The sequence below is a fragment of the Erigeron canadensis genome, chromosome 9 (genome assembly GCF_010389155.1).
Source record: "Erigeron canadensis isolate Cc75 chromosome 9, C_canadensis_v1, whole genome shotgun sequence".
Lineage (NCBI taxonomy): Eukaryota > Viridiplantae > Streptophyta > Magnoliopsida > Asterales > Asteraceae > Erigeron > Erigeron canadensis.
In genome coordinates this window covers 9,704,236-9,731,614 of record NC_057769.1, presented here as the reverse complement: position 1 = coordinate 9,731,614, position 27,379 = coordinate 9,704,236, and the positions used below count along the sequence as shown (strand labels likewise).

General features: G+C 31.5%; 5 protein-coding genes across 5 annotated transcripts; 4 read left to right on the top strand and 1 right to left on the bottom strand.

Moving 5' to 3' along the window:
- The first annotated feature begins 95 nt into the window (after nt 1-95).
- LOC122581555 lies at nt 96-4,387 on the top strand. The gene is made up of 2 exons (XM_043753787.1): nt 96-205; nt 3,186-4,387. The coding sequence occupies exon 2, from the start codon at nt 3,195-3,197 to the stop codon at nt 4,272-4,274; it is 1,080 nt and encodes a 359-aa protein (XP_043609722.1). The 5' UTR covers nt 96-205; nt 3,186-3,194; the 3' UTR covers nt 4,275-4,387.
- A 962-nt stretch (nt 4,388-5,349) lies between these two features.
- Nucleotides 5,350-6,301, bottom strand: LOC122581556 (calcium-binding protein CAST-like). Its single transcript, XM_043753788.1, has one exon. It carries the CDS (start codon nt 6,217-6,219, stop codon nt 5,620-5,622), a length of 600 nt encoding a protein of 199 aa, XP_043609723.1. The 5' UTR covers nt 6,220-6,301; the 3' UTR covers nt 5,350-5,619.
- A 7,279-nt stretch (nt 6,302-13,580) lies between these two features.
- LOC122582268 (unknown protein 1) lies at nt 13,581-15,037 on the top strand. Its single transcript, XM_043754639.1, has 2 exons — nt 13,581-13,771; nt 14,128-15,037. The coding sequence occupies exon 2, from the start codon at nt 14,163-14,165 to the stop codon at nt 14,844-14,846; it is 684 nt and encodes a 227-aa protein (XP_043610574.1). The 5' UTR covers nt 13,581-13,771; nt 14,128-14,162; the 3' UTR covers nt 14,847-15,037.
- Nucleotides 15,038-24,195: 9,158 nt separating this feature from the next.
- LOC122583163 lies at nt 24,196-24,856 on the top strand. Its single transcript, XM_043755592.1, has one exon. The coding sequence runs from the start codon at nt 24,196-24,198 to the stop codon at nt 24,838-24,840; it is 645 nt and encodes a 214-aa protein (XP_043611527.1). The 3' UTR covers nt 24,841-24,856.
- A 789-nt stretch (nt 24,857-25,645) lies between these two features.
- LOC122582863 lies at nt 25,646-26,509 on the top strand. Its single transcript, XM_043755297.1, has one exon. It carries the CDS (start codon nt 25,652-25,654, stop codon nt 26,312-26,314), a length of 663 nt encoding a protein of 220 aa, XP_043611232.1. The 5' UTR covers nt 25,646-25,651; the 3' UTR covers nt 26,315-26,509.
- Nucleotides 26,510-27,379: the final 870 nt, after the last annotated feature.

Below are 27,379 nucleotides of genomic sequence, written 5' to 3'. Positions count from 1 at the left end.
AAGTTTGTAAAATTTTCTACCAGGAAAACAAATAGATCCCCAACACATCCCCCCACGTGAATGAAAAATTGAAATACAAATAAAAAAGCAATCCCCCCACTTTAATTACATACAAAAACTTATATTTTCACACAAAATCTCCTTTGCCTTGTCTTCTTTGACCCCATCCATCTTCTTTCATCAAAATCCATTTCTTTCATTCCAGGTTAGCCTTACAATCTTCTTGTTTTATATATACACTTATTATTATAGCTATTTTTCTTTCAAATCTTCATGCAATTTCTTACTATTTGAATTTTCTAAAAATTCCATTCTTTTTCTTCATATGATTCGTGCAATATTTTACACTTCAAGCGTGTAATCCATGTATCTAATAAATAAATAAAAAAACAAATCTATTATCCCCCTTATATATTAATTTGTGTGTACATATATTGTATGTATTAGTAGAGTTTTTATGATAAATTGTTTTAAAGACTTTTTTATTTTTCGTTGACTTTGGACATTTCTATTCATGATTGACACATATTTTTTACTTTGCTTAAAAATAAAAATAAAGATAATATCCACAAAAATGGATTAAAAAAATGAGAGCTCTTAGTCTAGTGGTCCGAGGGGAGATGGGAGGTTTTATCTCTCCGAGGTCCCGGGTTTGAGCATTGGTGTTTAACAACTAACATTTGCCGTTAAAACGAGAAAGAAAACGACAAGAAACTACTGTACTAAACCAAAATAAAATGGATTTTGTGTTCAACTAACTGCCAACTGGTTAATGACCGAATTAAACATTTTTAAGAGTACGATGACCTTTCGATGTGTTGACCCTTACCAGGGTAAAGTAATCATGGGCATCGGTTATGACTTTGAATTTTGTTTTGAAAGTAGACTTATTTTGGTGTAAAACAATTAAGTAGGGAGACCAAATTGGATGTTTATTGCATTAACCCTGTGACTAAATCCACGTGATCAATGTCTATCGTGAGATACATTTGGGTCGGGTAACACTCCCAGTTAAGGGATATTGGTATGACCTACAAGGAGTGATCACACCATATCAATCGACCTTGTATGAGTCTGCCATGGTGATTGACTTTCGCAGTTATAGATTACTCACTGCAGCTATATAAAACCTTACGGCTGAGTAGTTTGAGTAATAATACTCTATACTCATAATATATGGTTATCTTTGCACTTGTGAAATCGAAAACTTGTGGTTTTTTACTTCCCAGATTCAAATATGAGATTAATAACAAGAATGTATTTGGCCAAAATCATTTCTGGATGTGGTCTATATGAAACTTTCACTTTGTTAGAATGTTCAAAAACATAGTGATTCAATGTTGCATAACACCTGCTCTGTTCTATTTATGTTAATTCTAAGCAAACACTAATTAAACTGGTGAAATAGAGGACAAAGAAATTTTGTTAATGCACTTTAGTGTGGAGCATATACTCTGCAAAACCGCAACCAAATGCCGATCCATTTAGACTATGTAATCAACTCAGGACAGGCGGAGCATATAGCGAATAGTAGCGACTTATCTTCTAAGACTTTCTCTTTATGGATTTCGTTTCATCTGTTTTTCAGGTTAGAAATTGATCATATGGTCTTTTGGTATGAAAAGTATTGATCTTTGTACAAAGTCTTGCGTGGTAGTGTTTGGCAGAATTGCAACCATGATGTAGGTCATGTAACAAATAATGATGTAGCACCCTGCACCCAAACCTTAAAACTAGTAAATTCTGCTAAATTCACTTATGTATCTTTAAGATAAGTTATGTTGTATGCAAGCCTGAACCTTGAAATGGGTCGTGGAATTCAGGGGATCAGAGTTTAATGTTCCACATGTGAGCAAACTATTAACCATATCGGTTTAGCTGAGCTTAGTTTCCTCTGTTTAGTGTCTACTGCATTCTTTTGTGACGATCTTCTTGACCTCATCTTCCAGCTGATTGGTCTGATACTTGTTAAACACTCCTTTGGGTTCACTTATGTTTTCAGGATCAATGCAACTAGATTGCAATGTACTTTGTGTAACAATTGTCAGCCCATTTAGCAGAACATTTCACTTTTGGCTTTGCTTTGCATTTTCTCCTTCTTCAACTTTGTTTTGGTACTTCCAGACTGAACAATGTATTCTGGCCATGTAAGGGTTTTTACTTGGAGCATTATATGCTCTTGTATGCGGATACAGAAATAAAAATATCTGAACACAGTCACATGCATACACTTGCTATTCTCACCTCACATGTTTGTATATTAATAACCAGTAAAGTTTTTTTTAAGTTCACTCATCTTTGAACTTAGTAGTACTTGGTAGCTATAGTTCAGTTTTTTCATAGTTTTTTTCTTAGAAGTCTATATCTGATTTTATATCTCTCTCTTTCACATGTTAGCGGTAAACATTGTAACTGGTTTTGGGATGAAATTAAAGTTGGCAATTTCCAACGTGACCGGGCTTGTCACGAATCTGACATGATAATAACCTTGGTTTGGTTGAGGCTAAATGGGATTGAGTCATAATAGCGTTAATATGACACGACTAATATGTCGGGGTCAGGTTGGTCTTCATAACCCACGTGTTTACAACCCACCAACCCATTTGAAACTATCAGTAACAAGTCGAATATTAAAAAATCATGAATGCAAAGTTCTTCTTACAAAGATTGTTACTGTAACAGCTTTATGCTTTCCTATGTGCATACCTTAATATATGTTGTACATTTCTAAAGTACTTTGGGATTGTATCATTTCCTAATATTTATGGTGTGCATGCGAAATTTTAAGACTCCAACTTGTACTATTTATTGTGTAGATTTTGCTTTAGGGTGGGCCATAACAGGTCAACATGCCTAACTCGTATTTTAAGTGAGTTGGGTTAAGGTTCAACTATTTCACGATTTAACTAAATGGAATGGGTTTGCGTTGGGATTTATGAACTTGCAAATGCACCGATTAACCCAAACTCATTAAACCTGAACAAGTCATGGTTGCCACTTCTGGATGAGATTTAATTTTTTGTAGATCAGAGTCTTAACTCATAACTCTAATCGAATTTAGTTGGTAAAATTTTAGCATACATTCTGTTGTAGTTGTTTTACACCTTTTAGATAATCATTTATGGCTTCTTATCCTTGCGTGATCCAACCATATAATAATGAATTCCTGTTCCTTATCTCTGCAGCCTTAAGTTATGGACGTGGATGGCACATTACCTGCAGAACCCTTGGATCCCTTAGCGAGGTGCTGCTTGTGTTGTAGAGTCCTTCCATCTGAGGTCGAGACCGTTAGGGACATTGAAGCTATCAATGTATGTGCAGATTGTAAGTATTTGTTTCTTGAGAATCGTAGAACCCCACAGAGGTATTCGAGCAGTCTAGATTCCATCCAAAATATGTTGTCACAACAGTTCCGAGATGCAATCTCTGACCATGGCAGTCAATCAAGAGACTGGACAGGATCTGATACAGAAAGTGATGGTTTTGATTCTGTTCTCGGGGAGGGTAATATCTTTTCGTATGCTGCAAATGTAAGTGATTCCGATGCTTCTGTTGATAGTCTTCTTGATAATAGTGTGCCTGCTGCTCATCCAAATGCAAGAAGTTATGTTGACAGTGAAACAGATGATGATCAATTTGAAGGAGTTGAAGGTGGTGAAAGCCTGCTTGGAAGTTTAGGGGGCAGAATTCAACTGCATAGATCATTAGCAACCAACGGAAGAAATCTCCCAGCTGATTGGCTTAGCGAGATTCTTTCTGATGAGGGTATAAGAAATATTGAAAGGAGACGACTTTTTGGCATCTTAGAAGAGCAAGAAACATTGCGTGGAGACTACGTTGACGCCGAGGCCGACATTTCTCGGAGAGGAGCACTTCCTACCGCTCTTTTGTTTGTGAAGAATCTTCAGCTAGTGGCTGTAGATAAAGAATTAGTATGTGTGATTTGTAAGGATAACGCGTGTGTTGGTACTGTAATGAACAAACTTCCTTGTGGTCATGTGTACCATCCTTCGTGCATTATGCCATGGTTAAATGTGCGGAATACTTGTCCGCTATGTCGATATGAGCTCCCAACGGATTATGAGAAAGAACGGGGTGCAGATGAATATATCTTTCCTGTAGCTCACAGTGCGAGTTCAGGGGTAAAATGGTGGTTTGTAGCGGCTCCACTGGTGAGTGTGGTGGCTATGGGTGTCGTAGTGTGGTTGCGAAGTGGCGTATTTGATGGTCAAAGAGATGTCAGAAGCAGCGGGAGATGGTGGCCTCTGCTGTAAATGAGTAGTTTTATTTTTTTTTATATATAAGGGGTTGTACAAATTTTGTTAAACGATCATAGTAAATCATTTGTAATCTGGTAAAAAAAATCAATAAGATCCACAATTCCACATACAGCAATCATAATACATTAGTTAATAGTTATATAAGCCTAATGCGGTTTTCCCAGTCCATCAATAGATGGAGTGGCACCCCGTTACTAATGCAACTTTGGCCCACATGTGAAGTTGAGAGGCGCAGGTTCAATCCTTAGGAATGTCCAAATCATGTGGGTATTAAGTAAAAGTATTTTATCGGCATCATAATCTTTATGGGGTGGGATGATAAAAGATTCTTAAAGTTATCTCACTTGACTAGTTAAGTTGGAAAAATCTTGACCATTGGATAATCAAAAATTCTTTTCCAATAATTATTGGTAACCTTGGGTGTTCCATTCACTTTACGAGTAAACCGATCCCAAAGAGCTTACTTCCTTTTGTGCCCGGAATCAGAGCAGGTGAACTTTCCTGATTACTAGGGTAATTTTTTAAGGAGCCAAGGATTATTTATTACTGAAATTGAAATTTGTTGCTGATGGTGAAAATATAAAATGATACGACTATAGAAGTAACTTAGTTAAATAGCATTGGGTTTGGATCATTCCAAAGTTGGGCTGAATCTATCAGGATATTATACGAGTAGTAGGGTTCAACACTCTGTGTTTGGCTCTTGCTCCATTTCGTGACCCTTTGTTTCCCTGATTCCTTTTACTCATGGTTATACTTTTATATATATTTTTGGTCCAATCATACTCGGCCGCGATGTATGCATTTGTTGTGAAAAATTAGGTGATATAGCGTCGATGTAACTTTGAACTAAAAGTTACTCCGTATAAAAGAAGAGAGTGGACCACATTTCAACAATTTGGGCTTGGGAACTCCAATTTTGACCAACGAACAACTCCAGAAATTAAATAGACATCGACATTTCTAATAATTCTTTTAGAAGTATATACAATACTTCTTTAAACAAAAAAGATATTCAAAGGTATTAATCACATGCATTAGTTATAGAGTATTAATTTAAAATCATCCATTAAATCACAAATTATTCTCATCTAGTGATATTTCTGATATTCCTTTAACAAATATTCATTATTGATACAAAGATCCAAAAAGATAGGGGAAAAAGAAAACAAAAAGTAATCTATAGAAAACAAGAGTAAATACAAATACAGGTAAATAAAAAGGAAAGTTCTCAAAAACAAGATGAAATATATACCCAAGTTCTTAATTAAAAAAAAAAAACACATAAAATACTTTTGAAGAAATGTTATTATTATTTTCGATAAATTAAGGTGTGGTATTATTGAAGAACACGCATCATGTCTTTAAACTCAGAAAAGTCAACGCGTCCATCATGGTTCAAGTCAACCGAAGAAATCATCATCTTAACTCTAGCCATTTCATTAGCTTCACTAAACCCAAGTTTCCCAAGAACCATTTGCAACTCATTAGCCGAAATAAATCCATCACCATTTTCATCAAACACCTTAAACGCTTCGGTCAAATCCGCCTCTTCTTGTTCTTCTTTGCTTCCTATAAGTTCTACAACATCATCACAACCAAAAAACATGTCATTTATTGATCTATGTAACTTGACAAATTCATCGTACATCAGACCGGTGTTTCCGGGTTGTACGTAGGATTTAATGATGGTTTCTAAGTCGGATGTGTTGGTATCTAGGCCTAGAAGAGACAAGGCACGTGTGAGCTCGTCTACGGTTATAAAAGAGTCGTGGTTTGTGTCGAATAAGTCGAATATTCGACGTAGACGGAGAGAGTTGAGGCTTGGGGAACGAAGGTGGAATGAGTTTGAATTGGAGATGGATTTTTGAAGAATATTGGTAGTTTTGGTTGTAGGGATTATTGGTGTTGGTTTTTGTATTTGTGTTGGTGTTTGCATGATTTGTATGTATTTTGCTTGATTTGTGTTGTTTTGGGAATAGAAATGGGAGAAATTGTAGTGTTAGAACTTCGAAGAATGGTGTCGAAGTTGGATATATATGTGCCAAAAAGTCTACTTGGTACGTATTAGAAAGGCAAAAACATATTTTTGGTTCTTCACATGGTTTGAACAAGTAATGATTGGTTAATAATAAATCAAATTTTCTCTTTTGTGTTTTGTAGACGTCTAAGGAAATACTTATCAAAATGAGTGAATCAAGTTATAAATAAAGGAGAAAAGATACTTATATAAGTGGCACGTAATACGAATTATATAAGAATTTTTTTCTTTTTGTAAATTTATATTGGTTGAAATTCTTTTAATTGATATAAAAAGTTCTTGATGTGTTTTTTGTTGACATGTTCAAGGGTCTCTTTTTTGAGTGACTGTTTCGAACCGTAAATGTTATGTTCTTTTATACGGAGTTTTTTTTTTTTTTTTTTTTTTAAGGTGTAATTCGATTCAGACGTGGCTGGAGGCAATTTTAACCAACTACGTTGGACCTCGTGAGATGCTGAGCATAAGTTGCAGTCTCTCAGCCCCTTTTTTATGGAAAATTTCTAGATGGGAAAACCATGGATTGTGTCAGCCGAGACTCGAACCCACAATCTTAGGAGAAAACCAACGAGGCCCCACATAGTGAGTTTTTTTTATTACATGAGGTGAATTATTATTTTACGGAGTAATATTTAGATTATACTATTGTTTTAGTTGATTTAATATACATTCCTAACTTAATAGTTAATAGGAAGGACCTCAATTCTAGAAAAAGTTACCTATTAGAGTGGAGGTAACAACTTTGTATTGCCAGCATGAAAGTGCTCGATATCTCGTCGGTATGCGGCATGGTTATTAATTAGCATAATAAACAACATTATTTGCTCAATGTGGTATATACCACACTAGTGTGATTTTTTGTTTTTGCAAGAATTTATATAAAACAAATTTTGAGATATTAGTATTAATTCTTTTAATAAAAATAAAAAGAAAAAAAGTGAGGGCATTGTAATTCTTAATGTAGGATATATGAATGTTAAATTTGTTTAACATCATATGTGTCACTAGTTACCAATCAATCATAAATTAATTAAATTAATTGATACTGTTACCATATGACCATATGGCGAGAGAGGCCCGGAGGGGGGTAAGCAAGACCTCCGGCCAGATCACAAGTTTGAGGAGGACACACAAATGTTAAACTTTTTATAAATATACAAGGTTTTTTACCCGCACGATGTGCGGATATAAAATTTATTTTTTAAAAGTTTTAATATTGACATTGAAATCATTAATATATATAATGTTCAACATTTAAATACCAAATAAAATTAAACTTAGTTGAACATATTTAGAAACCTAATGGTGTTGTGCTACTTAGATAGTGAAAATTAGTTTAAATGAGATTGACAGTATCTTGTGGCTGCATATTTGCTCTAAATATCGTATTTGATCAGGAATAATTGTAATTACAACCCATGTTTTTATTAAAACAATTGCTATCCGTGAAAGAAATGAACCTGCATAATCCGTAACTTCAATGAATCAAATTGTGATATCATTATCTAGTTAGAAATATTTAAACTCCTATAATGAAACGATTTTGATAATATACGATTTGATTAAATGAATCCAAGATAAAAAAAAAGTTAGATAAAGAATATTGCCTTTACAGGGAAAAAGAAAGATATATAGAAAATTTAAACTCATATTTAAGTGTATACGGTTTTAGTTTTCTTTCTTGCATATGGGATTTGTTTCTTAAATATAAAGGATTTGGTTTCTTAAGTTTGTATATGAATATCTTTTTTATTTAATATTTAATGGATAAATATTGTCAAAAAAATGTGATAATGACACATAGGATAAAAACCTATGTGGCAAATTTTAAAAATAACTTTATATTGAGGAAGACTTTAAAAGGTTAGGATTCCTATTATTTTAATAGATATATAGATATATTTAAAAGTATAATATGTTGTATTATATAGATATAGGGTAATGTTGATATGACAACTATTCACATATGAACATAGGAGATATAAGAACAACTTGATCTGTTCATATACGAACAAATTTGTTCACATATATCATTTTCACATATGAACATCAAATTATAATTTAAAAGTTCTCATGGTTCTTTCAATTCAAATAATTCTCACATAAACTTTTTCCTATATAATATATTTGACTTTAATAACAAATTAATGCCTAAATTGTATATAAATAATATCTTGGGTGCTAACTATGTGTGTACATACAAAGTTATATCCTTAGTAATAAATAGATAGTACCTTTTTACAAGCTAAATAAAGCTCAATTTGACTATCCACAATTCCACACCAGCAAATAAAGCGAGCTTCTCGAATCATTGGTTATATGTATTTCTAATACTACTATTTTGTTGTTGTTATAACGTCTCAATTATATAAAAAAATTGCTTATATAGTTGGATTCCTAAGAGCTAAGGGCATTTTTTCCCGGCTCGGACTGGGCACTTGAATTTTCGGGGCAATCACTGCCATATGGGCACACAAATAAAGGTTGCGAGTCACAGGTTCAAATCTTGTCAAAGACGCATGTGTGAGAATGGTGAATCACCAGGCATGATTTTTGGTGTGCGCTCTGGGTACTAAGACGATACATTGGACAAGAGGATTCCCACCCATTTACCTTTTTCTTACGTGCCAGTACTTACGAATTAGAAGTTTGAATCGAACCAACTTGGTGATACTTGGAATAACGAAACTGAAATTGACTCGGATTTAGTTTATGTGTTTGGGTTGGAACTAATCAAGTAGACTTTTGAGTGTTACTAACTTTGATTAATGTTTAAGTTTATACTTTAATCAAGTTTAGCTGATCAGCGTCAACGTATCAATTAATTAACTATGCTCGAGCTTGAAGATAAGGTTCAATTTCAAGTTGAGTTTCAAGCTCTAAGTTTTGCAATCGACGCAAGCTTGCTAGAATAAATACGGAGTAATATGTCTTCTATAGACTCTTTGGTTTTTCCAAATCCTTCAATGCTTGGAAGAATTTTCTTATGTATTACTGTATCTAGAATACAACCTTGCCAGTGAAATTAAACAACCATTATTGAACTATACCCTTTTTTATTTTACACACATGAAAAAATAACATGTGGTCATATACCAAAGTTTTATTATAAACTTAGGCATTATTACTATTACGGTCATGTCACGCGAACATCCATTTATAACGAGCCAACGTAACTTATATTCGAACTTACAAAAATATGATTGTTATTCCCATGAATCAAAATACGTATGGGGCACATGATTTTATCGACAAGCGAGCCTCCGGACGCACATGGACCTTTTTATGTGTCACATGGCTTTAAAGGTTTTGGAGTAATTTCAGACTGTATCATGTGGAATTATTTTCACATTTCTCGATCCCGTATTGTCTATATGTCATTTACAAATCCATATCTATACACTCTATTAAAAATTATCTATCCATGTTGAATGTTTACAATATTTGAAATATGTGATTTTACATTTTTGTCCTTCCTCACCTCTTTAGTTTTTCCTATCTCAATAAATATCTTTCAATAAATACAAATACCCTTCATAAAAAACAGACACATTAAGTCATTAAACATTAATATTTGTCTTCTCTATACCCTAAAATACACACAACACATTCATATGGAGTCGGCAATTATGACGTTACAACGTCTATTCATATGGATCCCGATGAAGCAAAAATCGTAACTAACGAGATCAAAAGATTTAAAGATCAAGAGGAGGTCGTAATTAACGATTTTAAAAGACTTTAAGATTACAACAATCGAAACTCTTTCAATGATATCCGCCGCAACGCGTGAGTACCATGCTCGTATACTATAAAGGTTGTAAAATATCAATCAATGTAAATTCATCGAATCATCTCACATCCATCCAATTTTTTAGAAAGTCATAATTTTAATCTCAATTATTCATTCTCTAAACAGTTTCAGTCGATCGTTACTTTTGATCACTACCATTTATTCCACTCAATTATTAGAAAGTCATAACTTTAAGAGATAATTTCATATATACCCAATATTAACACCTTAATTACATATATACCCAACTAAACTTAATAATTTCATATTTACCCAATTTTAAGTTATATTTTATCAATTAAACCCATTCTGTTATAAAATGGTAATCCGGCATATGTATCTGAGGAGTCATAGGCTACAATTGAGAGTCAAAGTAGATATGGTCTAGGGGTGTTGATGGGTCGGGTTATTTGGGTTTTGGGTTATATGGGTCGGGTTATTCAGGTTTGAGTCATACAAAATGTGATCCATAAACCGAACCGAATAAAGATTTGGGTTTTGGGTTTCGGGTTAAATGGTTCGGGTTAGTTCGGGTTGGCTTTTGGGTTAAACCCAAATTAACCAATTGAAAAGGTTTTGAAACAACTACAAAAACTTCCGGTGTGAAAAATAGGGTTAGTTGCCGATTTACATGTACAATACGGTATTTTAGCTACATAACAATTCCAAGATATGAGTATTGAAGTACATCATCAGAAGAGAGTACATGCGTTATAGTCCAAAAGAATATTTCTTCTTGTATTTCCGAATCAAATTCTTATATATCTTGTTACAGTGAACAGTCACTCTAAATTCTTATATATCATGTTATAGTGATCAGTCACTCCAAATTTGAAGTACAAACGGTTTTTGTTTCCAATTTTTTAATAACAAATTACATAATATTAGACAAAATTTATATATATTGAAAGATGTAATGGAGAAACAAAATTATAATTGTCAACTTGTGTTAGTATTCTAGTAACCATTCCATAATTATTACTATAATAATTCTACAAAATATAAGAATAATTTATTCGGGTTAACTCAAAATAAAGTTTTATCACCTACAACCCAAACCGATTAAGTTTATATGGGTATGGTTAACCAAATAACTAACCCAAAACCCAAATAACCCAACCCGTATAACCCGAACCCATTTGGATCGGGTCAGGTTAAATGGGTTTGGTTATTTTCAACACCCCTAATTTGACCATGGCAAAAACAAGAAGTGATAGTAGCAGAGAGGACTTGATTACGCGTTTTCTACATATGATCCTCGACACCTTGATATTCATTCTCTAAACAGTCTCGGTCGGTCGTTACCTTTGATCACTACCATATATTCCACTCAACTATTACATTGATACTAGCTTTTAAAGTTTTTTTTCCCGAACATTCAGTCGGTATGCGATATTAAGGAAATCTCACCTTATAACGGTGAAGCCTTGCACGTACCCTAGACAACGAAATATTGACCATGGGCAGTTACAAGTATTCAGAGGAAAAAACCCCAAAACTTGTCATCCCTAAGGATCGAACTCAAAAACTTAGTTAAACCTGGATGCTTTCTGACCAATTCTACAATATTTCACACAACTATTAATAATTTTAATTCTATTAATGAAATAAAAACAAATCATCGTTACCTTCATGGCTTCATTTAACCTCTCGTATCATAGATTTAAATGTAAAAAAACAGAAAACAAACTCTTTAGTTTTTTAAGTAACTGAAACATACAAGTTGTATGATACAAGTCATACGACTCTTTCTAGAATAAATGGACTCGTTAATTTTGGCAAACATAAAGTCTTGGCATAATTGAACAAGTAGTAGGATGGGATGGGTCAATTGTAAACAGCTGAAGACGGTGGCAGACGGCGCGTGGAGTGCGTTGGTCCATTCCTACTAATTAAGTTGTTGCCGGTCCATTGCATTATTTGTGACGTGCTAGGTCCAATTCATGTACTATTAATTTCTTTTATTTTTTAAATTTTTTTACCATTTTTATATTATATACTTTATCATTAATCAAAATATATGCATGTATCTATGTATGTATGTAACAAAAGTACATTGTTGTGTCTATTTTGTTAATTAGATCTTATTTATGAAAGACAATTTATTCACAATTTTGTTGTTTAAGGTATGGGTAAGTTTTCGCCGTATAGACCATGTTTACTTTTTATATCGTCGACTGAATTTTAATATATATTTATCAAAGTTCGAAGAGATCGAATTTTTATTTTTCCTTCCATTGTTCAACGAATGATATTTGCGTGAGCTGACCATCGGATGATATGTTTATCTATTTATTTTAGTATAAATTAGCACTTTTTAATAAGTACGTATATAGCTACGTACTTATTTTGTTTAGCAGAAAAAAATAAAAATCTCAAAGACCCTAACTATGAAATTTGTTCATTCATATTTTCCACGATGGGTATTCACGTATTCTGATGATAAGAAATAACACATAACTTTTAAGAAACTATTTATCTACTTATTCTAGTATAATTGTATAAATAAACATTTTTCATAAGCACGTAGATAGCCTCTTTTTTATTTTATTTTTTTCTTTTACAATAAGTAGCCTCTTATTATAAAAATTCCAAGTTTGGTACGGTAAAGACTAAAGAGTATCAAGTTGTGTCACAACATGCTAGTTTTTTTTTTTTTCACTGAAATGAAATTTTCCTTTACGTAAAAGATAAAAACATAAATGCCGTATAAGATTTCTTACCAAGAAGTGTTCAACTATATTTAACCAAACACAATTGATTCAAGAAACTACTAGTATTAATTAGGGATGAACATTGTACTTTTTTATTTTTATTTTATTTGACGCTGTGGGTGTCAAAGAAGATCAACAATAAAGGCTATCGATCTAGTCACATGTAAACCAACAATATTAGTAAGACACCAATATTTTCCGATATTATTGACATTTTATCTGTCTCGAAACCATTAAAAATAGATACAATGAGATTTGGCCATAACTTAGACGAGATTAATATTTTATAAAAAGATTTTACTCAACCCTGGTATAAATATTTGGGGAAAAGATAAAACCTTCAACATAATAGCCTAAATAATTTTTGTAATTATAAGATGATATATTATGCAAAAAAACCAATAGTAAAAAAGATTTAATAAAATTCACATATTATTGAGTTAGGAACTAGATTTTAGGCCTGTTTTTAATACACGGGAATTACGGTATTTATCAATATTAAATGTTAATTTATTATAATTTAAAATTTAATATAAATTGATCATATATGTCTAAGTTTTATATTGAAATATTTATTTGGGTCTTGTATTCCAATCTAACCCGAATAATTGAAAAAAAAAAAAAAGAAAAAAAACGTGATCATTATTATGTCGGTGACATAAAACACAAGTAAAGTGTAAAACCAAGTAGTTGTATTGTATTTGTATAACCCCACTTCATTCATATAAACGCGTCAGCAGTTACATTCAATTCATTATATGTCGGTCAAACAAAATCAAAAGAAAGTCTTTCAAGTTGTACACGAGTGGGCGGATTTACCAACCAATCACCATCTCCATTTCTATACCATCCTTCTTAATTTTAATTTTAATTTTAAATTTTATTTTCTCTTCATTCCCAGCCGTCTTAAACCATACTCACTATTTACTCTCTCTCAGAGTCTCAGGTATATCTATCTCTATACAATCTTTTTTTTTTTTAATATCTTTCTGTTAGTTTTTTCTTTTCATCTGCTTACTTTTTACCTTTATTAAAGTTACTTCACCCTTTTTGCTACTGCTACATTTCTGGTTTTTTTTGTACCAAATACATTTTTATTGTATGTTATTCATGCTATATATATACATATACAAATTGTTAATTGAATGCAATACTGTATTTTCCCCTTATTTTATTTAAACCCTAAAAAGTTCATTTTAGATTTATTAGGGTTTTGTTTGTATTAATTAGCTAGGGTTTTAGGGCTTTTTTAGTTTTAGGTAATTAGTTATTTAATTTGTGTATTTGTTTTATAAAATGCAGGATTTAATTTTTATTTAATTAAATAATTAAAAATAATGGATACAAAGGCTAATTTGGATCAATTAGTAGTCACTGCAAATCTTTCTGTAAAGAAATTGGATAAAAATGTCGCTGTTATGGAAACCGACAACGTTGTTGATCTGCCGTCGACTCCTTTGAGTCCCATAACTCCAGATTCGAATAAAGAAAATTCGGATTTGGTGTCTAGCTTTATGTCCCCAATGTCGTTGGCATCTTTGCCTGCGAGCATGGGGGTGTATATGAACGAAGATAGTGATGACACCCCGGGTACCCCAAAAGACTCTGTTTTTGACCCGTTTGCTCCTGGGCCCGATAAGATGGTACTGGCACCTGTTTCCATGAAATATTTTGAAGAATCACGGAATTATGTTGCAAGGAGGCTGAATTTTAATTCTGTTATGACGAAAAAGGACTGTGAGAAGCGTGCAGGTGTCGTTGAGCGTTGTATTGAGGATGATCTGTTGTTGGAGGCTGTTTATGATTCTCTTTTGGAAGTTATTATTTGTAAGCAGGCAGAGGATATGGTTGCTGAGATGTCAGTTTTCGTTGACTCGAGTCCTGATGCAGTCAAGACTCCGCCTTTTGCCACTCGGCTTACTGGTATTGCAGACGCTTGCCCTGGTGCTCCTTTGAAAGCAGGTAAGAAATCAAGAAAGATTGATCTCGGGTTGTGCAGAAAGCTTGAGTTTGATTTATAAGTAATGAACATAATATTATCTCATTCGGGTATTATTTAAAGTTGGATAATTTGTAGTGATAACTAATTAAAGGCTAACCTTGTTTTGCTTCTAGAGTTAGTTATAGCTTTTGGCTAGGATTATCGGCGAGAATGCAACTGATTATTACGATCTATATATGTACTAATTCAATTTCAGATTGTTGTTTTGTATGGATGTAGTGTTGTGAACTAATCTTACTAATGATCTCATGTTTTTCATATTTGACTTGAAAAAAATTGTTTTAGTTTCATTTTATGTTAATCCTCCCCTCCCCTGCGAAATAGAAGTTGTTTTTTTTTATGCTGTTAGATACTTTAGATTGTGTATGGTTTTTTTGTGATGATATTATTATGTTTTGCACAACATGAAATTCATGGCATTCATGCTTCATGGCCTTTTGTATAATATTAGACTTGATGTATCCATAGCTTTGCGTTCAATATCGCGACGGCTACCCTGATATGAACCACCAGTATGTTTTACAGAACTTTTCATGTCAGGGGTTGAATCTGATACCTATACTGTTGGAAAAATTAAAAGATAAAGGAGATCTTAACCAGATCCATGGTTTTAAAAATGTAGTGTTTGGCGGATTTTACATTTTTTGTATCGCTTGGAATGTTTAGATTGGCACTTCATATATGCACGGTCGAATTCATATTGTCCCTCAATATGGACTACAGGATTACTGGTTAACCCTTTCAAGTCAAAGATACTTAGTCACATCAATGTTTTTGAATTCTAACCCTGGACTGTAAAAATATGGTAGATTCATAGCTTTTTTCTACTTGGTTGTTTCATTTTTCAATAGCCATTAGAAAATTGTTAGAGGGTAAACAAAATTACAGAGTGACGATCTTTATTTGAGGTAAAATAGTTATACAAACGCTTTTATAATTCTTTAGCTCCATCCAAGCCCAATGCACATCAGAACAGTAGTGAAAAATGTCTTGTAAGTTGTAAATGATGGATGCTCTGTGTTTTAGGGTTAGGTCTGAAATGGCATCAATGAAGTGATGCATATAAATTAACTAATAAATAATGGGTAATTGACCCTTAGGCATATCTAGAGAGTGACGGGTCTCACAACCAACATGAGAGGATTTAAGCGTGAAAACTGAAAACCTCTGTATGCGGATACAGGGGTCTAAATCCCGTCCCCATATACAAAGCATGAACTGAATGTTAATGTGTCTCAAAAGCATGTGCAATCCTTTACGTCTTGGGAAGACCTAAAATTTTGACATAATTAAGAAATGACATACAGAAAGAGCTCGTAACTATTCAAGGTTGAGGTAGAAAGTAGGGGAGATTTTACAAGCTAGTGGTGTTAAAAGACAATCGCTATAGTTGCATTTCCATCTCTAAGTCTAGACACTGCTTGAATATTTTATTTATCTTGTAGCTATATAGAAAACAAATGTTATCCTAGAGATGACTCATATCATCTAACAATCTAACATTGGCGGAACGTGACCAAATTTGTTTGGGAGACCAAGTTCAATCAATGTGCAAAATGTAATTTTTTTTTTTATCTATATAAACATTCATGTTCTATATAAAACATATATATAAACGAAATTTGGGGTACCGTTCCTCTCATGTCAACTAATATCATTTAAAAATGGTCATATATGTTTGTTAATTGAGAGTAAAAAAATGCCAAATAAGAGAAGCTGAACCACTCATGTTACCATCTAATTTCCAAGTCTGATAATAATTATCAAACTCTAATGAACTAGTCTTGTGTCATGTGGGTTGCATTATTGAAAACATTAGTTAGTCAATTAAGATATTAACTTAGCGACTTAGCGTTAAATTGTTGATAGACTCATCGATATTGGGCCTAAAGCCATGAGATTTCGTGCTGGGCTTAATAGTTATAGATGTTGGGTTAGACTTGAAGCATATTCCAAATATCCCCAAATCCCCAATTCCCCAAATCTGTTTCTTGTCATTTACATATTCCTACTTCCAAAAGCTTGTAGACAAAATGATCGGTATAGTATCACTTTTTAATAACCATTATTTCATATTTTCTTCAAATGAGTTCAATCATTGAAAATAATCTAGATATGAAATATTTAATGTGTTTGCTCTTGGGAGAGTGTTCTTTAATGATATGTAGTAAAACCAAATTTAATCAACAGATCATATTGTGATGTGTTGTGAGTCACCGTGTACATTATATATAATTCACCGATTGTTTCTTCAAGATCCTTATGAAGAGCTAACCAATTGATTATGCTTTTGCTAAAATTGCATTGCTCACGAGGCTAGTGATTGGCAAGCACATACATTACATTTAGTTCGTGTATCCAAGTGACTAAAGTGTACAATGATATGCTTATAGCCATACCAACTATATCAGAAGGCCAAATGTAGTAGTATCATATATACATCATTGTATTAAAAAACCTCAATATATAATGTCAACAATTTTATCAAAAAGGTCTATGGTCTATGACTATGAGTTTTCGAATTAATTTTATAAACGTGTTCAAGTCCATGTCACGGGCTGTTATATAAATAGATACGGTCATACTTTTAAAATAATTGTGCTTAAAAACAATATATGTCAAAGAAATGAATATTATAATGTATATTTTTTTCATACATTCTGTCAGTATATGACATTAGAGAAACCTCATCGTATAATGGGGAAGCCTTGCACGTACCCTAGACAATGAGATATTAACTATGGGTCGTTACAGGTATTCGTAGGGAAAAACCCCAAGGTTTGTCTTCCCTAAGGATAAAACTCATAACCTTAGATAAAATCGGGAGTGCCTCTGACCAGCTAAGCTAGTAGTCAATATAATAATTATTTAACACTAGTTGATAAAATGGATAGTAGTATACAAGATTTAGAGCAATTGTTATATTCTCTTGTCAAGTAGTTCATGTTACTTTTTCATTAAAACATGAAATAGATAATACAATAGATTACAAAGATAAAATAAGGTAGTAGACCTTACTAACTAATTGATACTAGCACGTTACCCGCGCAATGCGGCGGTGGTTGTAACAATGCCGTTTTAGTGGGGGGTCGAGTGTTGGTGGTGGAGACGGCGTCGAGTGGTGTGGATAATTGATGTAAATGGTTAATGAAAATATATTAAAGTATAAAGGATTGATAGTGTAAATTAATCATTAAAGTTATGGGGTAGTGTATGTTGAAATATTTTAAGGGGTGCTAAGTGAAAAATATTACATTTTCAACACTTCCATAAATAAAATGGACTATTTCTTTTATAATATAATATAGATAAGCGGGCGAAACTCAACTTTTATACTATACTAGGTTACTAGTTATATTAAGTAACATGTTGATAACAAATTTTATACATCATAAACTATGTACTTAATTATGTTGATAATGAGTTTATTTTTTAACGGCTAACTAACAAATCACAACAGGTGTTTCATATTGAGTGATAAATTGGTGAAAAGTCACTGCTTAGATGACTAATTAATCCAGCCGCACGAAACCTTTATACGTCTCAAGTTACTTCGAGTTTGGGGAATTAAATGTGCGCTCGTAGCTGATTGATAAAAGTCGCATGCCTGAAAGATCGAAACCAAATCTCTGAAATATGAGAGCCTCTAATCATTAACTTTCATGTTAATTGAGCTAAGCCCAAATAATGATTATAAGATATTAAGATGGAAATTTCCAAATAAAAAATTGAATTGGAGTTGATGCAATGTTTGGTTCCGTATTATTCTTCCTTCCAGTTAGAGTTGGTTACAATCCATCAAATCCATGTGCAAAAAGTTTGTCTCGTTTCTTCAACCTCAATTTCTGTTCCCAAAAGGAATGCAAAAATACAAAGTAATACACTCATGCATCACATGGTTGATATAATGTCTACCCACACTACTATACGTCTAGTTGTATTGGTACATCAATTGAATGGTATATATAAGAGCCTAAAATTTAAAGGTGTTAAATTCAAATTCGGATGCAAATATGCTTTTAGAAATGGAGAGTTTTCGGTTCTTTGAAATTAGAATTGTGTATATAAAAATACATGTTAATGAACACAAATTCACCATTTAAAAAAGGAATAAGTATCCTGAAATGTAACAAACTTTGGACGAATGTCTATAGTAGGAAATAACTAAAGTTGTGTGTATTGTATGTAAACAACTTTAAAAAATGTTTATCGTATGTAAGAAAACATACGTGGCAACCATATAGAGGTATCACTTGTCTGATTTTAATTTCTTGAATACATTTTCTTACATACAATATACATTATTTTCAAGTTGTTTACATACAATACACATAACTTTAGTTATTTCCTACTATAGACATTCGTTCAAAGTTTGTTACATTCCAAGATACTTATCCCTTTAAAACACTATACCTCTAGTTAATGCATGCTTGGTATGATAAATATTTACTCATGACCTCAATATCTTTTCGGATATCTACCAAGAAGTTAAAATAGGATTGAGATGTTATTTAAACGACATGTGGCGTAATACTTAATCGACACGTGTCCTTTTAATTTATTTATTTTATTAAATTAGTTTTTTTAATTGTATATAAATTCAATTTCCCTTTTAGAATTAAAATTCAACTCTAACTCTTGACTTATTAATACAAAATGCATTATAACCTTATTTGATTGATCGTTTTCTCATTAATATATTGTCTTTTTTTCTTTCTCAATTATTTAACTTAAATTACTTATATTAATTATAATAAGTTATTAGATTTTAGACCCGTGTCCAACACTGGACACGGGGTTTACGATATTATCAATATTAGATCTACATATATTTAAGTCATAAAAGTTTATAATTTTGAAGATATAAGGTTTTAAGTGTTACATTTTGCAAGTTGTAGTACAATAATCATATGTTTGTCGTATTCATTCCATAAGGCACATGTTATAATAATTTCTCTATTATATAACTTTTTGAAACCAGTTGTACTCATAATGTGATATTATTATGAAAGATAATTAAGAATTAAGATATAAACATACTTTTGATCATGTTTTGACATTCAAGTATATGTATGTGATCATGATGCGGACCCATAACACGCATAGGTTTATTTTCAATCATTTGTCTTATGATAATTAAATAACAATTAAGATTGTTTTCATACTCTTTGATAACATTTAGGTTTCTTGATTTGAGTGACAATGGGAACTTTAAACATTAATATGCAAACCTAATATACAAATATATATATATATATATATCCGGTGAGAACACTTTTAAAATAAGAACGGTGAGAACACTTAAAAACATCATTTTGATGCACTAAAAGTCCATAAAACTAACATAGTCCAGAACTAATTATCATTATTTAAGTGTTTAACAACACATTGAGCCGTCAAAATCGAAAAAATCAAGTTTTTGTTGGATGCATCATTTTGAAGAATATGCATCCAAGATGGATGCACAAAAAAAAACATGATTTTCTTGATTTTGACATGCCAATGTGTTGTTAAACACTTAAATAATGATAATTAGTTATACACTATGTTAGTTTTATGGACTTCTAATGCATCAAAATGTAGTTTTTAAGTGTTTTTATTTGTTCTTTTTTTAATTTAGTTCTCATTTGATGATCACCCTATATATATATATATAGTGAAAAGTTATTTTGACAACTTTTTTTTTGCGAGAACCTTTGAGAACTTTTCAAATCAAGCTCAACCGATGATTGTTCTTTACATGAAAATTGTTTTTTGATTGTTTTCTGTATAACTTATGTATAATTTTGAAGTTTATAATTGTGTGGAGGCATGAATTATCATCCGTTATACATGTAATTTTTTGTAAACAATATTTAATATATTGAAAATTTTTTTTAACTAATTAAATGATTGTAAATTTAAAAATTTTTTCTCAAGTTGATGGTTAAAAAAAAATATAAATTAAGTATTCATAGCTAAAAAGTGTAAATTATTGATGGAAAACAAAAAAATGTAAATTAATGAGATTTTTTCTACAAAATAATATAAATACTAATATAATAATATATTTGGATAATGATTATTAGGATTTTTAATTTATAGTTAATCTAAATGATGACATAAGCGAAAGTCAATTTGATAAAATTGAGCGATTTGATTGGTTAATAAGTCATTAGTTCAACTGTCTTATAGTATATATTAAGATTAAGATTAAGATTAACATGAAGACTTAAAAAAATTGAGTTTACGATCCGAAATCACAAGACTATTTACCGTCATCCATTATGCTTACAAGTTCTGATTTTGACGTGGTTCTAAAAATTTAAGGTAAATCTAAAACTTTAACTAAATATATATTATATTTATCGTAACGTTTATTATATATTGGTTTTGATCATCGGTTTACATTAATCACAGTTTATTTCATACTCAAGAATCATGTATGAGGCATATTCGAATTTCTTAATGATATAATCAATATAACCACTATACATCGTACGGGTATTAGGACTAGTATGTCTAATAATAATAATGTTACGATGAAGTTTTGCGACTTTAGTTGACCCTAAAATCACCCAAAAACGAAGAGCTTTTCTTAAGAATTCAAACTCATCATATGATAGGATATAGGATCAGATCATGTTGTATATCACCAATGCAATCGGTCCAACTGATTCCAATTTTTAAATGAATGAGGTTTTCGTTATTCAAATTAACTTTCTGTATATATTTTTGCATTTTTATTACTTTGCACGACCTATTTATTTTTCTATACCATTAATTTGCTGTTATGTAGCAATTTATATTAGAGGGAAGTGTAGAACAAAAATGTACTGGTAATAAAAGTATATATATAGATTACACATTATATTTCTGGAAGATTGATCATAAGTTAATATCGCCAAACATGTCGCATCTTATTCTTTCATAGATTGAAGTCTTGTTTTCCAAATTGACTCACAAAGAATATGACCTCTAACCCACCAAATATATAATACAGGGTCTACTATATGGACCAATTACTGAATTACGGTCATCATCATAAATTGTATTTTAGTGCTAATTTTTCCTTTTGAAAAGGCGTTTTTAATTAGTGCTAATTAAGCCTTCATCTAGAAGTGTATATTGAATAACTTCAAATACACGTTTTCTTTATATAGCTTTCTCAATCAGTCAACATATTATACTTAATTTGTTAAGAAAATAAATATAAAAACTCAAGTCCTGATATCTATAATATAACTAAAGGAGGGGGTTGGGGGTACACTTGGCACCCCTAATCTACCTCCTTGAGTCTAATCCTCTCTCCTTATTAATCCTCTAATTTTTTTTAATATTAATCTAAATTAATTTACACTTTTTGGTTTTCCATCACCAATTTACACTTTAACCCCAATCTAAAACAATTAATTTACACTTTTTAGTTTCCCATAACCAATTTACACTTTAAACCAATTTAAAATAATTAAGTTACAGTTTTTGATTTTCCATCACCAATTTACACTTTAACCTAATTTATATTTAATTATACTTTTATATATATAGTTTACACTTTTAGAATATAAGAAACTGTGAATTTTTTATTTAAATAAAGTTGAAAAAAAGGGTAAACTGAAATCAATATTTATATGGAGTTAATTTTCGTATGTTTCTTCGTTGGGCGGATAATTTTTGGAGTATTTTGACCGATGGAGTGGCTATTCAGCTAGCAAATTCAAGTTGATTTCGGTATATCTATTTAATATATTTGAATTCGAAATTTTTAGCTTTAATTAATATATTTTAAGAATACCCGTCCATTGGACGGGCCTGACCACTAGTGTATATATATATATATATGGGGAAAAGTGAGTATGAGGCTGTTATGCACCAAACTTGGGTGAAAAACCCTTCACATACTAATATTTTAATATTTTAAATAAATACATGGCTCCCCATGATTTTTACCTTTTAAAAAAAGTATGTGAGGGGTTTTTCACCCAACTTGGGTGCCTAACAGTCTTATATTCCGTTCCCCATATATATATATATTACTAGTTCTAATACCTGTACGATGTACGGTAATTATATAAATTGTATCAAAAAGAAATTCGAATATGTCTCATACATCATTCACTGGTATGAAATATTTTATGGTTAAAGTAAACCGCTGATCGAAACTAAAGTATAATAAAAACGGTAATGATAAATATAATATATGTTTATTTAGAGTTTATATTTACTTTAAATTTTTAGAATCACATCAAAAACGGAACTTGTAAGCATAGTGGATGATGACAAATAGCCTTGTGATTTCAGATTGTAAACTCAAAATCTTTTAAGTTTTCATGTTAATAACTTATTATAAGTAATATAAATAATAAGAGTTGAATAATTGAGGGAAAAAATGACAATTTATTAATGGGAAAATGATCAATCAAATAAGGTTATTATGTCTTTTGTATTATTAATAAGCCAAGAGTTATAGTTGAATTATAATTATAATAAGGAAATTGAATGTGTTATTAATAAGTCAAGAGTTAGAGTTTAATTTTAAGTCTAATAAGGAATTTGAATATATTTATAATTAAAAAAACTAATTTAATAAAATAAATAAATTAAAAGGATACGTGTCAATCAAGGATTACGACACGTGTCGTTTTAAGAAAATGTCAATCCTGTTTTAATCTATAGGTAAACAGAAAATCAACAAAGATTTAATATCGAATAGCCTGAATGCGGTTCTTTTCTCCTTAAAAACGATAATTTTTCCTAAACATCATTTTAATTTTCCATAAAATTTATTATAGGTAGACATTACTATTGATTTTGACCAGTGGTAATAATATACAACTTAAATACACAAATCATGATAAAGTAATGTATGTCAATATTATGAATACATAAAGTTACATTATTTATAAGTGGAACTTAATTAGCCTAATACGATAATCCGTATTATATTGCGTGGTTAACCTAAATTAAAATAGTTTACTTAGTTAGCTTCAATATAAGAGAGGCAAACAGATTAAAAAACATTAAAATAATTTCTTTTCTTTTATACTATTGAATTGTACTTATTTAGTTTTCATACAATAATATATTGTTAAAAGTTATAACTCGCCGGTATCCATTCCTTGTTATGTTACAAGTTACAACATCTCTTGAAAACCTGATAATTATGCAATAAGGGATATATAATGGTCCATGTTAATACATTAAATTGGTTAAAGTACAAGTAAGAGGGCTAATAGCCTAACATTAGCCTCCCGGCTATACATTTATACTTCGTTTATCATTTAATACTCCCAAAATTTCGTTTCAAACGCACACCACATTTAATATCCATTGTCATATTTATATGTATATATATACTAGTTTTCATGCTCAGATATTTGAATCAAACAATGTACATCGATAAAAAGGATGAACAACCTCTTAGGTCGTCTGGCACTGTCGTCCATGATCACTCAAAGAAAAAACGCCGACGATGCATCATATGTTCAACGGTAATAGGAACCATACTCACAATTATTGCTCTAATCATTCTCATATTGTCACTCACCGTTTTCAAACCAAAAAAACCTATAATAACAGTCGATTCTATAACACTACAAGATCTAAATTATAAATTAGTCCCGCTTCCACTTCCACCAAAGGTTTCATTAAACTTATCACTCGACCTTGATATGTCGATTGACAACCCTAACAAAGTGAGTGTCAAGTATAGAAATAGCTCTGCTATTCTTCGGTATAGAGGCAAAAACATCGGTGATGTTTTAGTCCCCGCGGGAAAAATCGGGTCTAATGATAAATCTCGAATGAATCTTACGTTAACTGTTTTTGCAGACCGGTTGGTTACGGATTCTGAATTATATAGAGATTTATTTAGTGGTGAGTTGCCTTTCACAGCTTATACGAAAATTAAGGCTAAAGTTCGTGTTTTGTTTATTAATTTTCATGTCACGTCTACTTCGACATGTGATGTGAATATTGATATACAAAGTCAAAGTGTTAAGAATCAAACTTGTCACACTAAGATTAAATTATAGTGTTTTGTACAGAAATTTTGAGGACTTTTATATACTTTTGGTTGGATATTTGATTTTATGCGCAGTTTATAGTCTTATACACTATTTATGTTCATATTACGATGAAATAAAACTATTGTTACTAGTTGTTGGATTTTAAATTTGAAATAATGAAAGGTTGTTAGCCTTTTAAGGTTTTTCGTATAAATTAATTGATAAATAATACTGCTTATTCTTTATGTTGAATCAATATTTTATATGAGACTTAGTTTGTCTCTAATGAGGATATTAACCTCGACATTGATCATTGATGTAGGTTTTTCAAATTAGACAATTGAACCCCAAAATGTTAATGGCAAAACAAATGGGCATATTGATCGAGTATCAGTATGAAAATACTTACGTGATACTAATATTACAAAATTGATTAGTAACAACATACGTCACCATTAAAAAAAGTTTTAATATATGCAATTAGATTCAATCCAATTCAACTCGTTTTAGAAGATACCGAGTACCCATCATCTTTCATTAACCATGTCAATTTTCAAGTCCATTTTGGCAAACTACAACAATAACAGGAAACAATATAAAAATTGGTCACATTTCACACATCAATTTAATAAATATTTATTAAAAAGGAACAAAAGAGTGAGCTATAAATATAAAACACCCTAAATAATTAACCCCCAACAGTAAACCGCCATCACGCGGCGTTACCATTATCAAATAAATAAATACTCCTTTTTTAAATTAAAAACAAAGAAAAAAAATCTTAATATAAATACCAAAAGGAAATCCCAATTTACATATTCACAAAAACACACACAAAATGGACATAGAAAAAAAAGACGAACAACCTCTCCGATCACCCTCAGCACCACCACTGTCCACCACCACCGCCGACAAACCATCACGGAAACGTCGCCGACGATGCATAATAATCTGGTCATCAATAATCGGTACAATCTTAACAATCGCATTAATAATTCTCATACTTTCACTAACAGTTTTCAAAGCCAAAAAACCAAAAATAACAGTAACATCAGTCGCCTTACAAAACTTCAATTTCAACATGATCCCTTTACCTCTTCCGCCACGTGTCCTTCTCAACTTAACTCTTGCTGTCGAATTATTTATCGAAAATCCGAATAAAGTTAGTGTTAAATACAAAACCAGCTCTGCTATTTTAAGGTATAAAGGACAAGATGTTGGAAATGTACCTATTCCTGCTGGAAAAATCGGGTCGGATGATAAGAAACAATTGAATCTTAATGTAACGGTTTTTGCGGATAGATTGGTTACTGATACGGATTTGTATACAGAAATTTTGAGTGGGAATTTGGGGTTTTCGACGTATACTAGGATTAAGGCGAAAGTTAAGGTTGTGTTTGTTTATATTCATGTTACGTCTACTTCGACGTGTGATGTGAATATTGATGTGCAGAATAGAAGTGTTAGGAATCAAACCTGTCACTATGATAATAAGTTGTAGTTTTTTTCTGATCGTGTTGTGTCGTGTCGTGTTTTTTTTGAAGATTATTGTTCTTGTTAGGTGTAGTTGAGGAATTTTGTTTTGTTTTTAACACGGATTGATTACACAGATGTTATCGGATTGATTTTATGTTTAGGATATCTGCAGACTGTTAATGTTCATCTCATTATGAAATAAAACTATTTATTGTTGTTATTGCTATTTTTTTTTGTTATGCTTTGCTGATAGTTTATTCTGTTCTAGCTAATGTTAGGTTAGGATAGTAATGGTATGTATGGCTAAGCATAATTTGTGTAGAAAGGGTACTTAAGATCAATTATGGTTGCTACATATAACTGTTTAGATATACAATCGAACTTGGTCATACTAAAATAATCTAAACATACTATTTATCTTGAAAGGTACTATCAATCTAATATGTTTAACATATGTGAGTACTTTTTATTTTGTAGAAAGGGTACTTAAGATCAATTATGAGTACTTTTTATTGTGTTTTATGTTTAAATAGAGCCGTCATTGAAGGGTTAGCCAATTTGGTAAAGGATCTGACTAGGGTTTAATCCGAACCGGTGCTTCTTGGTATTTACTTGTATTATAGTAGTATACTAGTATAGGAATGGAGTAGATAAACTAAGAGACAGTTGGATTTTGATATGATTATGATATAAATTTATAAGGATGGTTAATAGTTTATACTAGCTTTATGCCAAATGATACATTCTTTTGAGGTTTTGTTTTGTGGAAATCGCCAACAATACATATAGTAACACAATGAATGTATGATGGGGAATAATAGTATGCATTCATCTTCTCTTCATGTTCTGCTTCATGGACTTGTCATGAATTTTGGTTTCTGCAATTGGATTTTGGTACTTAAGAGAGTTTAGATTGTTCAAAGATTCGGCTTTTTAAACGACCAACCACATCTGGCCCGACTTCATACTCTTTGAGTAATTCCATCGTTTATGTAGTCCTTAATGAAAACGGCAGTGGAGGATATTTGGGTTTACATAGCAGCGATTTTTTTTTTCAAAAGACTGGATTTCTTTGTTGCCGGTCACATCT